Source organism: Bombina bombina, chromosome 2, assembly GCF_027579735.1.
Source record: "Bombina bombina isolate aBomBom1 chromosome 2, aBomBom1.pri, whole genome shotgun sequence".
Classification (NCBI taxonomy): domain Eukaryota; kingdom Metazoa; phylum Chordata; class Amphibia; order Anura; family Bombinatoridae; genus Bombina; species Bombina bombina.
In genome coordinates, this window is record NC_069500.1 from 446,797,267 (window position 1) to 446,813,841 (window position 16,575).

The window sequence follows — 16,575 nt, forward strand, 5'->3', positions numbered from 1 at the left end:
AGCAATCTTTAAGATGACAGATTCAATTTAAAAATCTGCGACCAAATATCTGATGATCCATCACTTTGATGGGCTTAATACATAAAGAAGCATATTAAATTGAGCTCAATGTTGTGTCATTATATAGTCAATATTTAAAATCATTTGGAAATTTTGATTATGTTATAGTTTATCACTAAAGTATTTTAAACAAAGTGTTCAATAAACCAATTATATAAAAAAATGAACAGCTCTTATTTACTGACCTATTTATAAAGTGTATTATAATTTAAATAATTCTCTGTATTTCCTTAGATCAATGGGGAGTTTGCAACAGGCCCTTGTATGCTTTGAAAAAAGACTTGTGGTTGCTCATGAACTGGGAGAAACTTCGAACAAAGCCCAGGCATATGGAGAGCTGGGAAATTTGCACAGTCAGCTAGGAAATTATGAACAAGCAATATCCTGTCTTGAACGCCAATTAAATATTGCCAGAGAAATGAAAGACCAGATTTTGGAAAGTGATGCAGCGTGTGGTTTAGGCTCAGTGTATCAGCAGATGGGGGAATTTGATACTGCATTGCAATACCATCAACTGGACTTGCAGATAGCAGAAGAAACCAACAACCCATCATGTCAGGCTCGGGCCTATGGAAACCTTGGCCTAACATATGAATCCCTGGGCACCTTCGAGCGAGCTGTCGTTTATCAAGAGCAGCACCTTAGCATTGCAGCAGAAATGAATGACTTAGTTGCTAAGACAATAGCTTATAGTAGCCTAGGGAGGACGCACCATGCCTTGCAGAACTACTCTCAAGCAGTAATGTATTTACAGGAAGGTAAGTCTAATTCCACTGCTTTCAATACTTTTTATCGCCATGTTTCTTTAACATAACCCAGTTGTGAAAAAAACAAATGGTAATAAGCCATTAATGTAGGTGTCCAATGAAGGAGTTTGAATGTCAAGCTGCTATTAGTCTTGATTCATTTCTTGTCACAGATGTGTCTTTTAAACAGCTGTAGATCTTTAAAACTAGTCTGGTCGAACTATTCTGTACGTGATCAATGAAAGGATACTTAAAGGGACATGCCACCCACATTTTTTCTTTTATGATTTAGAAAGAGAATGCAATTATAAACATCTTTCTAATTGACTTATATTATCTAATTTGTTTTATTCTCTTGATATTCTTTGATGAAAAGCATATCTAGATATGATCACTAGCTGCTGATTGGTTGCTGCACAAAGAAGCCTTGTGTGATTGGCTCACCATGTGCATTGCTTTTTCTTCAACTAAGAATATCTAGAAAATGAAGCAAAATAAATAATGGAAGTAAATTGCAATGTTGTTTAAATTTCTATTCTCTATCTGAATCATGAAAGAAAGATTTTGGGTTTACTGGCCCTTTAATCAGTTTGGATCATCCAGAAAGATTAGCATTTAAACATGTTGAATTCTTTTTTTGCCTAAATAAGTGTTAATTAAAAAAATGGTTACAATTAAATTTATACGAATATTGAAACTAATACAGCAGTGTAAGTTATATTTTCTATTAATGCTTATTAAACAATAGGTACTTCCTTCCTCCCATGCTGATTGGCTGCTGATAGATACATCCTATTGATGCTGATTAGCTAATAGGTACTTCCTGCTAATGCCTAGGTTTAAATGCTTCCCTGTCATATCAGTGATAGAAAATGTACAGCAACCTTTTAAGTTCTGACATGCTCTGATGGTTTAAATAATTATGAATAACTAATGCAAGTTTATCACTATCACTCATATCATTTTGATTTACCACCCTGATTTTTAATGTAAGATCACTTTTAAAAAAAAGCAGGTAATTATGCTGATAGTACAATAGTGAACAGTCGGTTTCATATAGAATTTTGCAGAGCCATGAGTGTCCTACTAATCACATTACTTATATTCACTCTGTAAAATAGACACAATGATAAAATAGTGAAATCCTGCTTCTGAGACAATGCAGGCTGAACTCCCATCTATCCTTCATTGTGCAGAACAGTCATGTTAATGGCCACTTTACTCTGCTTTCTCTTTTGACACTTTTGCTTTTTTGTATAATTCCCAGTTTCATTTAGCCTAACTGGACCACCTAAAATACCCAGACATACCCCCAAACCCTCTCATTGGCCTAGATATAGAACATTCTAGAGGTATGGTTGGGAGTTTTAAACCAGCACCTCAGCCCAGCATTCAGAATTCACAAAGACTTTATTGTTAAGTAACTCATCTCACGGAAAAAGTTGTCTAGTTTTTATTTTATTTATTTTTACCTGCTTAACGGTTTAATTTTTTCTGCATATGTTAGAGTGGACTGTTTCATAGAGGGAGTTTATCCTTTTTAAAAAAAAAAAAAAAATTCCGTAAGGTTTTGTATGAGTTTCGTGGTGTTGAGCTTGTTGTATGTGACGAGAGAATAACAGTTATAAGATAAATGCTGCTCTACTGATTATAATAGAGAGTGATTTTTAATTTGCACATCTGACAAGAAACCCTTACAAATCTTTATAAATTCCACAATTTTTGAATGAGGTAGTGGCAAAGGTTTTTTTTTTACCACAAAAGAATTTGTTTCACAAACATGTTTATTGAATGTAAGCCATTGTCCGCAAGAGCAGAGCAATATATTGCCACAGCTAACGCATAAGGTGGGTTTGTCATTTTACTTGCAGTAAAATATTACTTTGACAACAATTTGTTATTTCCATTGTATATCATATGAATTGCAATCAAACACTAGTAAAATATTCAGACATCAAATGTTCTGTCTAACTGTGGCCAATTTTCCATTGATATTGTAAGTATGTCTATTAAAGTCTATAGAGATGTTTTATGCTACCATCAGTTTTAGACCTTTGTATTTTAAACATTTTCTCATATTTTAACTGGATATTAACTGTAAAGCCAAAATGTCATTCTTGTCAAATTTTGCAACAAGCTAGAAAACAAATATTGTTAATCATCTACTGTGACGTTACATCTAAATGTATAAATTGGATAACCAAACTGTATATTGTATTAAATTTCATTATGAGATTTCACTGAATAACATACACCACAGAATATTTGACGTCTGCTTTTGTGTTTAGTGTCCAAGATCTCTTAATACCTTAGAGTGTAGGAACTGAATTACTTAAATTTACATGATTCTGAAAAGGTTTAATTATGTGAAGAAGAAATAATTTAACTTCTTATATAGTTGTTAATAAGCTTCTAGCCACACAAGAACGTGACCTCATATATTACTCATGCTACTGAATTTATGTCTTGAGCTACAATACAATCTGCACAGTTTTGTTGTAGATAAATAATTACCAGGGCTCAGACATTAATTTGATCTATTTGGAAATGGTCTTGTGCCAGAATAATACATTTAAAACCAGTTTGTATTGAATCCAATAGATTACATATCTGTAGGTTAATTATTTGGTGTCCAGAGATGACTGCAGCTCATTCTTTTGCAGCACGTTTCAGCTCTCTCAGGAAGTCAAAGGGTTAAATGTACTTGAGAAAGCCTAAACCACTGTAGTCAATACACAGACGTCTCAGCTGTGTGAAACACAGAATGTTTCTAATGTGTCAATAGGGAAACTCAGCTTTCTGTCTTACCTAATATCCTGCTTGTTTGTTATAAAAAAAAGGCTTGAGGTTAGCAGAACAGCTGGCTCGGAGAGAAGATGAGGCCAAAATTAGACATCGCCTTGGGCTTTCGCTTTGGGCTAGTGGAAACCTGGAAGAGTCTCAACATCAGGTCAGTGCTGATATTGTGTAGCAAAATAGCAATGGTAGAGAAATGCATATTGGCCTTTAATCATTTTCGCATGATTAGGTTTTACCACAGAGTAATAAATGGAATGTTATTTCTATAACTATTAATATGGCTTTTCATATTATGTATCATTAAAGGGGAATTATAGTGAAAAAACTGCATGCTCTGACTCTTTACAACATGCAATGTTTGCACTATTGACAATGCAACTCTATATGTTTAACCCCTTCAAATTGGTTAAATACATAGTTAAAGTCCTTCTTAGAGCTTCACGTGTTTCAGCTGGCAAGCTGAATACAGCCAGTAATTGGTGGATATTGCTTGAGACAACAATAAATAAAAAAATAAAAAAATATGAGAAAACAACACAGCTTAACGAATACAATTTTTAAAACTTCTGCACCAGTTAACTGTAAAATTTGTTTGGTTATAACATCTTGAATGTAGAGTTTATAAACAAACCTATAACTGTACTGTAAGATAAGTCAATTTAACAAATTCTACAGTTTTTGTTCCATTTTAATTTTTTTTTCTTTCATACTTATTTTATAAATACATAGCACATACCTAAAAAGCAGCTGCCTCGCAGAGAAACAAAAAAGTTAAGTTCAAATCTATTCCCTAAACGCTTCCCATACACACCTACCAGTACAAATATTTGGGTTACTCAGTGTAATTAATTTCAGATGTTCAGCTGTAATTATCTCATGGCTATATACTTATACCTAATGCCCCAAATTAACCTTAAAAACGTGTTCCTGTGTGGTTTATACCATTCTTTCTACATACACCACTAGTACCAAGCTCATGAATATTTGATATAAACTATTACAGATGTGAATTACTGGAAAGCTTAATTTCTTTAAAGTTGCTGTCTAAAGTATAATTCAGTATATATGTATGAATGCATCCTGTTCTTTTTGGGCACTTGATTAATAGGACATTAAGGTTAAATTTGCAAAAATGCTTCCTTTAAATATTTCCACTACTTCAGTACTAGCTTTTTTTTCTGTTTTACATTGTACAATAGGCATACAGATGGCATCTCAATAAAGTAGGTTACAGAGCTTATGCCGAGTTACATCCATAGAAATAACAATAATAAAGAACATATAACTTCTAACAAACATGTTGCTCAATTCTCAAGCTCATATTACATACTTGCACTTTACCGGTTGTCTATCGAGATCATCTAAAGATGGATATGCCAAGGTCAACGAGAGTTTCCAAGTTCTCTCCTGTAAGGTATCATAAAGTCTGCTTGTTGATCTTGAAATAAAATGCATTTGAAAAAAAAAAAAGATAAGGAATAAGGTTGTCTCACGTCCCGTGGCTGAGGGGTTCCCCACCTCCTATGGTGTTGTGTTGTTGTTATAGCGTTGTTGCATTAGTGTTGGGTGTTATCAGTGAGGGGTGGAATTAAATCATCCCAAAGGAATCTGGTATCTAAAAAGAAGGGTAACTTGTTGTGTTTAATATAGCCTTATTCTTCTAGACCTAGGAGTTTAGACGTCCTATCCAACCACATAGTTTTTGTAGGGGATACTGATGTTTTCCAAGCTCGGGCAATTAAAGATCTACTCTATTAAGTCCTATCTGCAAGAGGAGGGATTTAAATTTACAGGAGAGTTTGGGACTATCGTTTAATAACGCAATTCTAGGGTTTAATTTTAGTGATTCCCCTATTAATGATTGAAAATGGAGTTCAACTTCCCTCCACAAAGGTTTTACTTTGGGGCAATCCCACCATATGTGTGTTAAGCTGCCTGGTTCCCCACATCCCCTCCAGCATAATCGTGAAGAGTCTTGGTATATGGTGTTTAATCTTGTTGGTGTGAGGTACCAACTTAACAATTTATTATAGTTCATCTCAAGTATCTGTGGGAATGTAGAGGATTGTTTAGTTCGTTGGCATATTTTGGCCCATTCTTTCTGGTCTATATTTGTGTTAAGGTCTGAAGCCCATTTGGTAGTATATGGTAGTAATTCAATTTTTTGGTGTTCTAAAAGTAAGTTGCGTGATAAAGGTAATGGTCCTCATATTTTGATCCCTTTATCGCATAGGTTCTCAAAAGGTGTTAAGGGGCGTAATAAATCTTTTTTATATGGTGATGAATAAAGTGGTGTAGTTGTGCGTATTTAAGCCAACCTGTGAATCTCCTGTCTGCAATATTGCTGAGTTTGTTCCTTTCCTGTAGATTCCATCCCTCCATGAATCTACACAAAGGGATTGTGTACCCCATTCTGTCAACCTCCTAAATCCCCTGTCGCCTCCCACCATTTCTGTGTTCATTACTATAGGGAATAGTGGTGACCTGCTTGATGTTTTGTGTGGATTAGCGATTTTTGTCTTTTCCCAGTTTTTAAATAGGTTTTTATGAAGTTCCAGTTGTTGGTATTGTGTTGGTCGTAGGTTGTTGGGTACCCAGCACAGTGCGTGAACTAGTGGGGCTTTAAGGATGTGAGAATCTATGGAGACCCAAGCTTTATGGTCGCCTGCTCCATGCCAGTCCAGAATTCTCTGGAGGGTCGCCGCATGGTAGTAATCTTCAATTTTAGGTAATTCCAAACTTCCTAATACTGTCGGTCTATAGAGGGTATTTCGGTTAATTCTGAGTTAGCATTTTCCCCAGATGTAGGAGTTAATGTAGCCTTGTATGCGGTTTAAAAACCAATTAGGGAGATGTGTTGGTAAAGCCTGTAGGACATATAAAATTCTTAGGAGGGTTGTCATTTTTATAGATTGAATCATCCCCCACCAGGAAAGAGTTCTGGTCACCCAACTGGCAAGATCCCTGTGTGTAGAGTGAAGTAATGCATCATAATTGTTCTTAAAGAGAATAGAAGGGAGGGGAGAGGTGTATACCCAGGTATTTAATTGTTTCTGTCTGTAGGTGTAAAGGGCATATGGAGGAGAGGTTACGGAACTCAGATGCACTAAGGGATATGATTAAGATTTGAGAATCTACAGAATCTTTCAATCTCATACATAATAGCTGGGATAGATCGCAAGGGAGATGAGACAGAGAACAGTACGTTGTCCGCATACATGGCTATTTTAAAGTTGTTAGGGCCCAGTGTAATACCTTTTATTGTATAATTTGTGCAAATGTAGGAAGCTAAAATTTCCATGGTTTGAATAGGAAAAGGGTCATACCATTAGCTCTCACCCTAGCACCCTAGCGCTTGGTTGGGTATATAAATATAATTTTAGCTCCAAATCCAAATGATTCTAATGTGTTTTTTAGAAATTGCAAATTTGTTCTATCGAATGCCTTTTCAGCATCCGTTGTTATTAATACTGACTTAATGTTGTGAAGTTTTGCATAGGCTGTGAGTGTTAAGGCTCTAATCGTGTTGTCACAGTCTTTCCGACGTGGGACAAACCCACCTGATCTATGTGTATTAAATCATTCAGAACCATGTTAATGCGGTTCGCCAGAATTTTACTAAATATTTGTATAATAACGAAATCGGTCTATAACTACCAGGGTCATCTTGCGTTTTTTAGGGTTTAAGTATGACCAAGATATGTGCTGTCAGCATGTCTGGTGAAAATTTAAGTGAATCATCAATTGCCTGGAATAAGGTTAATAGGTAAGGGGTCAAGAGTTCCTTGAAAGTCTTATAATAAGAGTTGGTAAAGCCGTCAGGATTGTGCTGTCCAGATTTCATTTAATGTAATTGTTTCATCCAAATCATTGGTTTGGGCCTGAGTAAACTTATTCAAACCAGCCATTTCAACATATTTTTGCATTTCCTCAATGTGTGTTTGGGAGTTTGGGGATTTCAAATTATAGAGTTGTTTGTAAAAAGCACTAAGGTAGTTTGCTATCTCCTTACTGTCGTGAATATAGGTGTCATCAGGTTTTTTGAGCTTGTGGATATGTGTAAGGCTTTTTTTTTGTTTTTAGGGCTCTTGCCAGTAGAAGACCTGCTCTGTTGCCTTCATAGAAGAAGGTTTTCCTTGGCATAAGGTATTTCCGTTGGGCCTCCTTTAGGAGGATACTATTAAGTTCCTTCCGTGCGTTTTTAATTAGAGATAAAAGTTTGGTGTCTTTTTGGAGAATTTTTGTGCTCAAGTTCTAGTTGGTGCAGTCAGGCGGTCAGAGAGTTCATAGCGAGGTTGTATGTTTTCTTTAGGTGTGCTTAATGCAGTCCCCTCTAATGACCGCTTTATGTGCTTCCCACAGTGTGAGGGGGGATGAATCAGGAGTATAATTAAAGTGAAAGGACTCTGTGATAGACGTTGTTAAGGATTGAAGTGTCGGTGGGTGATGCAATAAATATTTATCTAATCTCCATATAAACAGATTCATTGGGGTATCTGGCCATATTAGTTCGAGTGAGAGCATAGAATGATCTGTCCAGATCGTTGGTGTGATGTCTGTGTCAGAGATAAGAGATAAGCTAGATTGGTCTATATACAAGTAGTCTAGTCGGAAATACATGGCCCAAGGGTGTAAATAAAATGTATAATTTCTTTATTGGGGGTGCTGGATCCTCCATGCATCAACCAATCCTAATTGTTTACAACATCTATACACAGAGTCGGGAGGTCTAGAAGAAAGTGTCACATTAGGTGATGATGAATCTAGTGAAGGGTCCATCATAACATTTAAATCCCCGCCTAGTATTAGTGTACCTTTCTTATTCTCTAGTACTAGAGATAGCAAGTGCCTGAAAAATGATGTCCTGTTTGAATTAGGTGAGTATACGTTAACCATAGTAACTGGTCTGTTAAACAACAGACCAACCACTATTAAAATTCTGCCCTTCCTGTCTGAAGTGATGTTAAGTAGTTGAAAGGGAATGTTACGGTGGAGGAGGATGCCCACTCCATTTCTGTTATGTTCTTTGGAGTTGAAGTATCCTATTGGAAAATCTCTAGAAGAGAACTGATGATCTGAGGAAATGTGTTTCCTGCACAAAAACTATTGAACATTTTTGTTTTGCAAACCATCGCAGGGCAATGGAGCGTTTGGTGGGGGAATTGAGTCCCTTTGCATTCTGTGAGACTATGTGTAAGGGCTTATGCATTGTAGGAGTAAGAGTGAGCATGTGTAGTGTCTTACCTTGATGCAGTGTTAACAGAGCTGAACTGTGGTCCCCCACCCCAGGATCTGTGAGACAGGAAGCAAAAGATAGCTGTGGTAAAGTGGTACAGCTTGAAGCATGAATCCGGTTATATAAATTGGCTAGAATAAGCAAATAAACAATAAGTAACAAATAAACATTAAACATTACAAACAAATCATTAACTATCTTAAACTTAAATACTAGGCTAGACCCAATAGGGGTCATTCAATTAAAGGAAGGGAGGGGGTCTGCTGCAGTCTTACTGCTGCTGCTCTTAGGGCTGTTTTGGATCATGGTAACAGTTCTGCCCAAGGAAAGGCATATAAGTAGCAGTCTCTGAGAATTATATATATGCCATCTGTGATAAAGTTCTGGCATAAAGAGATTACAAACCGGACAGAATTAAGAATCACTAGTCACTTATGTTAGTAGTGAATTGAAGAGGGAAGTTCTTTGATACTGTTGTATCCAGCAATAAGGCGTCCTGTGGAGTACCTTTGTGTTGTCCATCTGGGCTACAAGGGACTCACCCTTATGTTTTTCTTCCCATAAACTGAGGGTTTAGTGTTCTTGGGGATCATGGTCCATTTCTGTCGCTGAGCTTTGGGTTGAGTAGATTTTCGGATATCTATGTTTTGAGCCTTGTCTTCCAATTGGTGTGGTCTTGGTTGTGTAATATTCAGATGGGAGCAGAATCTTTCTATATCTTCTAGGTCTTTGTAGGTTGCCTCCTTGTTATCCTTTAGCACTTTAAGTGAAAATGTGAATGCCCAGTGAAATGGGACACCATGCCCTCTCAAGTCAGCTGTAAGAAATCCCACCTCCTTGCGCTTTGCCAGTGTCAGTGGACTTAGGTCCGCATATATTTGTAGGGATGAACCTTGGAATTGAACCGGAGATTTTTTTCTGGCTGCCGCCAGTATCTCTTCTTTATCTTGGAAGTAATGGCATCTTAGTATAACATCGCTGGGTGGGGCTGAGGTCTGCGGTTTAGGGCACAAAGCTCTGTGGGCTCTGTCCAGAGTTATGGTTATTTCAGGGTCAGTTTCCAACAGGAAGCAAAATAGATTCTGGATATATTGTGGTAGGTCGGCAGGTATAATGGTCTCAGGGATTCCCCTAATTCTCAAATTTTGATGATGGCCCCTGTTGTCCAGATCTTCTATCTGTGTTTGTAGTTGGACAATTTCAGCAATTTGTTGTTGTAGCTGCAAAGCTGTTAAGTTTGTAGTTACAATAAATATACCGAATATCACAAAGAAAAAAATGTGAAATAAATGTGATAACAAAAATCATAAAAGGAAAACTGTTCACTGTTCTATATTGAGTTTTATCGCGTCTCTACACTAGCCAGGACACCTGGGGGCTTAGCGCTATTGTCTTGCTACTTAAGAGGTTTTGGTTTCGGCGGTCACACTCCTGCTGATCCATTTACCTCTTTGCAAGTTTGGCGATTTGAAGCATTTGTTACAGCATATCTGCTTTTGTACCCTTACATTGTGGTGTTATCAAGGCTTATGTGACGCTTTTATATATTTAAAAATAAATTTGTATCCAAGTTTTACCTAGTGTACTGTTTTCCCATCAGTATAAAGTGGGAGTGCGCATATCCTTGAGCTTAGTCGAAAGCTCCAACAAATGTGAGTAGTCATTTGTTACAAAACAACTACTTCCTCAAAGTGCCGTTACAGATTCACACTATGTTGCAATTTTCTGTTTCCTTTTTTATGGGATCTCACTGAGGAATGCTAAGAAGCTGAAAAACTCATCCAGAGGACACAGACATATCCTTGATTCAGAACTTTATTTGGTTTTCCTGTTAAGTTTGTAGATTCAGAAAGTTCCTCAGCATGATCTTCCAGCTTTACCACTCTATTGCCAAGGTCTGTGACATCCTTCTTAACATCAGCCAACCCGTCCTTGATCAATTGACATACTTGTAACATAAAGGCAGAAAAATCTTCATGGAAAGTAGAGATCTTAGATCAGCTCTAGTCTAGTGTTGTGTAGCTCCCAAGTCCTCTCCTTCTTTGCTAGTGTTCGAACATGGAGAGTGCGACGAGGGAGTGTTAGGGGTTTCCACAGATTTAAAATCGGTGTTCATTTTGGCACTTGAGGCAAGGGTTGCTTTTAGGTTTTTATCTGATTTCAATTGTCATTTAGCAACCATGTTGATGGTTTATTATCTGGCTTAGTAAAAGTGGGTTTAAATAGGAGTCACAAGTATCCCACGTTCTGCTGCTATCAATGGGTGAGAATGCGGGTATTTAAGAGCATTAGGCCTTTTTAATATGTAAGAGTGTGTTCTGGAATGCTATATTTTCCAATCAGGCCTGGGTCTGTTTATGCACAATATTCCAAAAGGCTGTAAGTTATACAGTACTAGGCCACTTGTTATAAAGTCTCTTCAAAGATGATGTATTCTGCCTGTGTAATATACAGTTGATAAAAAGCATAACGTCAAAGAGGCAGGCTGTAGGTTAAGGTTGGGGGATGTGATATTGGTCTAGAATAGTTGCCTATGGTTCATACATCTGTATTGCATATTTGTAGCTCCCTGTGGAGAAACATGCTGTGATATAAAAAGACCGGTACATAGTTGTACTTCCAGGGTATTATTGCTGTGTTATTTATGCTGTCAGCAGTTTCAGAGCCTTCTCATTGCGTCCCCTTTTATTAAAATTTTTATCTATGGCGTGTGTGTTATGGTATTTTCACTTACCGCATTTAAGCCCTAGATAGCACTGCCTGTTCTACCTCAAGCTCCTTTGACCGGTTGTGGGGGATTCTCGATGTCGCTCAACCTGATTGGAGATGCCCGGGAGGAAAGCAAAGCTCCGCCGCCTCCCTCCGGTCAGAAGTGGCTACCGGTTGTTGTGTGAGGTGATGAGTTGGTGCGGCTAGGCCTCCAGAAGTTGTTGAGCAGTTGTGCTGTCCGGCTCAAATAGGTAGAGCGAGGAGGCCCGTAGGGGTCTTTTGTGCAGATCGGAGGCAACGGAAATGTCAGCTGTGGCAAATCCCACCCATAGAGTGTAAAATCAATTCCCTGGGTAGAAGGAAATAGTTGCGCCAGGAGTCAGCTTCACGGAGCTTTACACAAGTGCGGCCCCCTCAGTACTAGCTTTTAATGTAAGGGTGACCTGCTACAGTGTCAAACTGAATCCTTCACCTGCTTATGTTCTGAGTGCAGGTGACATCATGCTATGAGTTACTGCTGATTCTTGGAGTGTGTGTAAATGCTTCTACAAACAACTTAACAGCTTATCACCAGTGGGTCACATACACTTTAACATTTGTCATTGAAGCAACTGCAATTTTATTGGAATGATTACTCTGACATAATGCTACAATAGGTTTTGCCACCTTGGCCATGTTTTCCTGGACACTTATGCGTTACACATGCTGTAGGGTAAGCAGGGAGAAACATGTATTGTGCTGTTCATCAGCAGTATTCATGTCATGTCTAGAGGCACAATACATGTTCCGCCCTGCTTACCCTGCAGCATGTGTAACTCATAAGTGTCAAGAAAAACATGGCCGGGTGGCAACCCTATGCTACAATGGGACATTTTTTATTGCACTATTGCTTTCTTGTAACTATGTTATAGTTATATCATATATGCACCGGCAATTCACTACTGGACTAGAGTTGACCGAGGTCGATGAGCCAATCAGGGGTAGCATATGTACATAGCTGTGAATCTTAGCCCATGTTCAGCCCAGCATTAGCAGTGTATTGCTAATCCCAAGCTCCTTGATGGGTGTTACACCATTTGTTATCGGCATACAATAGTGCAATAAGAAAATGCATTAGTCCATTTGTATCATTGCAGGTTTATGCCCTTTTATGTTATTAAATATTTTTCCATTTAAAAGGGAAAGTAAAGTCAAAATTAAATGGCCATGCTTCAGATAAAGCATACAATTTTAAACAGCTTTCCAATTTACTTCTTAACTTATAAAATTTGCTTTGTTCAGGTAAGTTGATAGTAGCTTAGGAGTGTGCACGTGTCTTAAGCACTGTATGGCAGCAGTGTTTACAACATTGTATAACATTGCTATAAACCTTGTTGCAAACACCACTGCCAAATGGCTTAAGACACATCTCATAAGCTCAGCTAGAATTACTCCTTAACAAAGGATATCAAGAGAACTAAGCAAAAATGATAAGACATTTTCATGCTCTATAGAATCCATTTTAGTTTAATTTTGACTTTACTGAACACATTTAAAATACATTATTTCAATTATGATTAGACACATTTTTTCCAATACATTTGTACTAGCAAATTGTTTCTAATTAAAGCTATCTGTGTTTCAGGGATAGATTTTACTCTGCATGCAAGATATGGACAATCCAAAGAACTAACAGAGACACAAATCGCACATGTTCATAGCTATGCATCACTGCAGCCTATCTGCGTATGCACAAGATATAAACTTGGGGGCACACTGCATACGCACATATGCTCAGTAACTTGTGTGAACAGCAGAAGAAATCACTGAAGCTGAGTTTTACTTAAGATCAATTTGCTAATAAAAAGGTTGCTATTTAAAACCGAAATGCACTGATATGTATTTAAATTTTGAAAACAGCAGTTCTTTAAATGTTTACATACAAAAATATATGGTTACTTTTTCATTACGATAAAAAAAATGAGTCGTCTGCCTGATATTTGCTTTAAATTTAAGTTAGCGTGATTATTAAAATGCTGCAATGGGACCTTGTGTTTCATAAATAATCAATATATAATGTTATTTTACAATAAGTAAACATACCACAGCATGTGCTACATGTATATCATTGCTCATATAATTGCAGCATAATCACAATTGTATAAAATGTCTAAAATAACTGTAATCCCTTAAGGAAGCTTAAATTACCAGAGTGGTTGTCAAATATTTAATGAGCCCCGTTTTACCTTTGGTTTCAGCTTTACAGAGCTTCAGCGTTATTTGAAACAATAAGACATGAAGCCCAACTCAGCACTGATTATAAGCTTTCGCTATTCGATCTGCAAACATCATCTTACCAGGCCCTGCAACGTGTGCTAATCAGTCTTGGTAAGATTTTTGTTTTTAATCAGCTAAAAAGAAGGTTACAATATTAGTGAAATCTTTAAGCATTTTTTTGGTCTCCTAGCATATACTGTGGGCATATATACATTTTTTTATCTTGTTATTTATGATAATACATACTGCATGGTTGCAATAAAGTTTTAGTTGTTCAAAATTTAAGTATATGAGAAAATGTATAGGCAGAAATATTTGGCCCTTTCAATAAACAGATATGTTTCCATGGAAACATAGACATCCTGCCAATTCATCTACTGTATATGATGTTGGTGGGTAACTCCCTTACTTGCTTTTGTTTAATTCAGATAGAGAATTTTTTTTCCATATAACAGAGTGAAATTAAAAACTAAATAATACAAAAAGGCACAGTGAGTTTTATATAGTCTATTAGGTATGCCAGTAATGTAATCTCATGTTGCCCTAGACAGTAGAATAATATATAATTGATAGCTTCTTAAAAAATAATTTAAGCTTCTGGATATTTGCAGCTGTTGCTGCCCTTTTCTTTATCATTCAGCTCATCTGCAAACATTGTAAACACTGCTATTGTGCAGAGTATATTCATGCACTTTTTACTGCACCTGCAGACATGAAACTTTCATTATAACTTGGAAAAAACATTTGGGAATTAAAATTATTACTAGAGTTTAGCAAAAATAACTTTCAGCTGCACAGGAAGATATTTAATAACCTGGAGGATTCTCTTGTCTCATATTTGCACTAGTGAATCTGTACGGAATAAGTTATAGTGTTTTATAAAACATATTGGGTGGATATAATTTACTGTTATTGTTGTACTGTGGCTCACAGCATTTACTGCTAGCTGTGTCTGCAAGTTTTGAGTTAGGAAAGGGATTACGTTTAATCTGCTAAAAGGTATTTTATACTGAGGGTAAAAGAGCAATCTTATTCTTTACAATGTTAAATTTCTGATATGATTTCATGGATTTAGCCTATTCCATGTTCTCAGGTGAATACCTGCACTTAGTGTGCGTTTCTGCTCACAGTAGGTTCAATATTTAGGATTACTAATAGGACATAAATTGCTGTAGTTTTCTGGGCATAATACATTAATGCTACAAAACAGATTAAAAAAAGGTTTCATAGCCTAAATGGAATGCCCAGATTGGTCTCTCATGACCAAGAGTGGTGATGAACTCTGTGCTAACAGTGCACAGATTAGTAAATTCCTGTTCCCACACCTTCCCCTGGTAGGACAAATGTCTCCATTTCCAGGGATTACCAGACACGGCTCATCCCTACCCACATTATGTTCTATCCCGCCTATGGCCTCTCCTGCCACAGCTTTGCCCACAGAAAACACAAGTGAGTCCCTGCCCACAAGTCCCTCCCACCCCCGGCAAATGCTGGGAGTTATGCCACTACACATGGATGCAAACGCAGGGCAGATAGCGCCTTTGGGGTTTTTGGGATGCTACAGTAATGAATAGGGTGTATTAACCCCAGCACTCTCCTAGAGTTGGCTTAAAAAGTAGCAAAGAATTGTCATTGGAATTGCCTATATTTTTAAATAGGATAAAAGGATCAGATTTTTTTTTAAAAACAACCAAGAAACTCCTTGTTCAACCCATTTGCTTATAATCCAAGATTGTTCTTTTGCCTTACAAATAATATACAATTCATACACCTAAACATAGAGGGCTAGATTACAAATGGCACGCTATTTGGAGCTTTTGGTCTCAAACAAACACTGCTAGAATTAAACTTTTAATGCGCATGGGTTTGCGTCCGTATTACAAGTTGAAAGTAAAACATTTGCACGCATGCAAAAACCGATGTATTCTAAATTCAGGACTTAGGTTTTTTTCATAATGCGTTCCATTGAAGTTTAAGGGGTGAATGCATTAGTGTGGTTGTGATATCCAAACACTCCTTGTCTGTGTGCTAACCTGACGTGAATTATGAATATTTAACATTCCAATGTTCTCCACATTGAAGAATGTTATTTTTATTTTTAATTATATATTTATACATATATCTGATGATATATATATATATATATATATATATATATATATATATAGTATCTATAACTATATATCTATATGAATATATACAGATATAGATATATACAGATAATTATACAGTATAGTAATATATATTTTAAAATACAAAGAACATTTTCTACTATGTGAAGAACACTGGAATGTAAAATATTTGCAGTAAATACACAGTAAAACACATTTTAAATACTAAAAGTGAATAAAAATGATTTTCTTGTTCTAAGGTATTTGGGAGGACAGGTCTCCATATCGTGTGTATATATATATATATGTGTGTGTGTGTGTATGTATATACGTGTGTATATACATATATATATATATAGTTCCAAAAAAGAGCACTCTCACCACGATAGCAACTGCCAGGGTGCCAATGGATAAATATAATAGGTAAAAGGCGGCACTCACTGGTCCTTCCAAAGTGTACTGAGGAAGGGGAGTGTGTCCCCGAAACGTCACTTTGTTCAAATAAAGTACACTTTGGAAGAACCAGTGAGTGCCGCCTTTTACCTATTATATATATATATATTATATATATGCATATATAAATACATAAATACTCACGCACATATAGATAGATAGATAGATAGATAGATAGATAGATAGATAGATAGATAGATACTGT

General features: G+C 36.7%; 1 protein-coding gene across 1 annotated transcript in view; it reads left to right on the forward strand.

The window, feature by feature from the left end:
• TTC28 (tetratricopeptide repeat domain 28) overlaps positions 1 to 16,575 on the forward strand; it is a 951,873-nt gene that overhangs the window by 708,341 nt on the left and 226,957 nt on the right. The window contains exons 8-10 of the mRNA XM_053702081.1: positions 295 to 818; positions 3,647 to 3,756; positions 13,788 to 13,917. Of these exons, the coding sequence (XP_053558056.1) occupies positions 295 to 818; positions 3,647 to 3,756; positions 13,788 to 13,917 (764 nt within the window). The remainder of the gene's footprint in view (positions 1 to 294; positions 819 to 3,646; positions 3,757 to 13,787; positions 13,918 to 16,575) is intronic.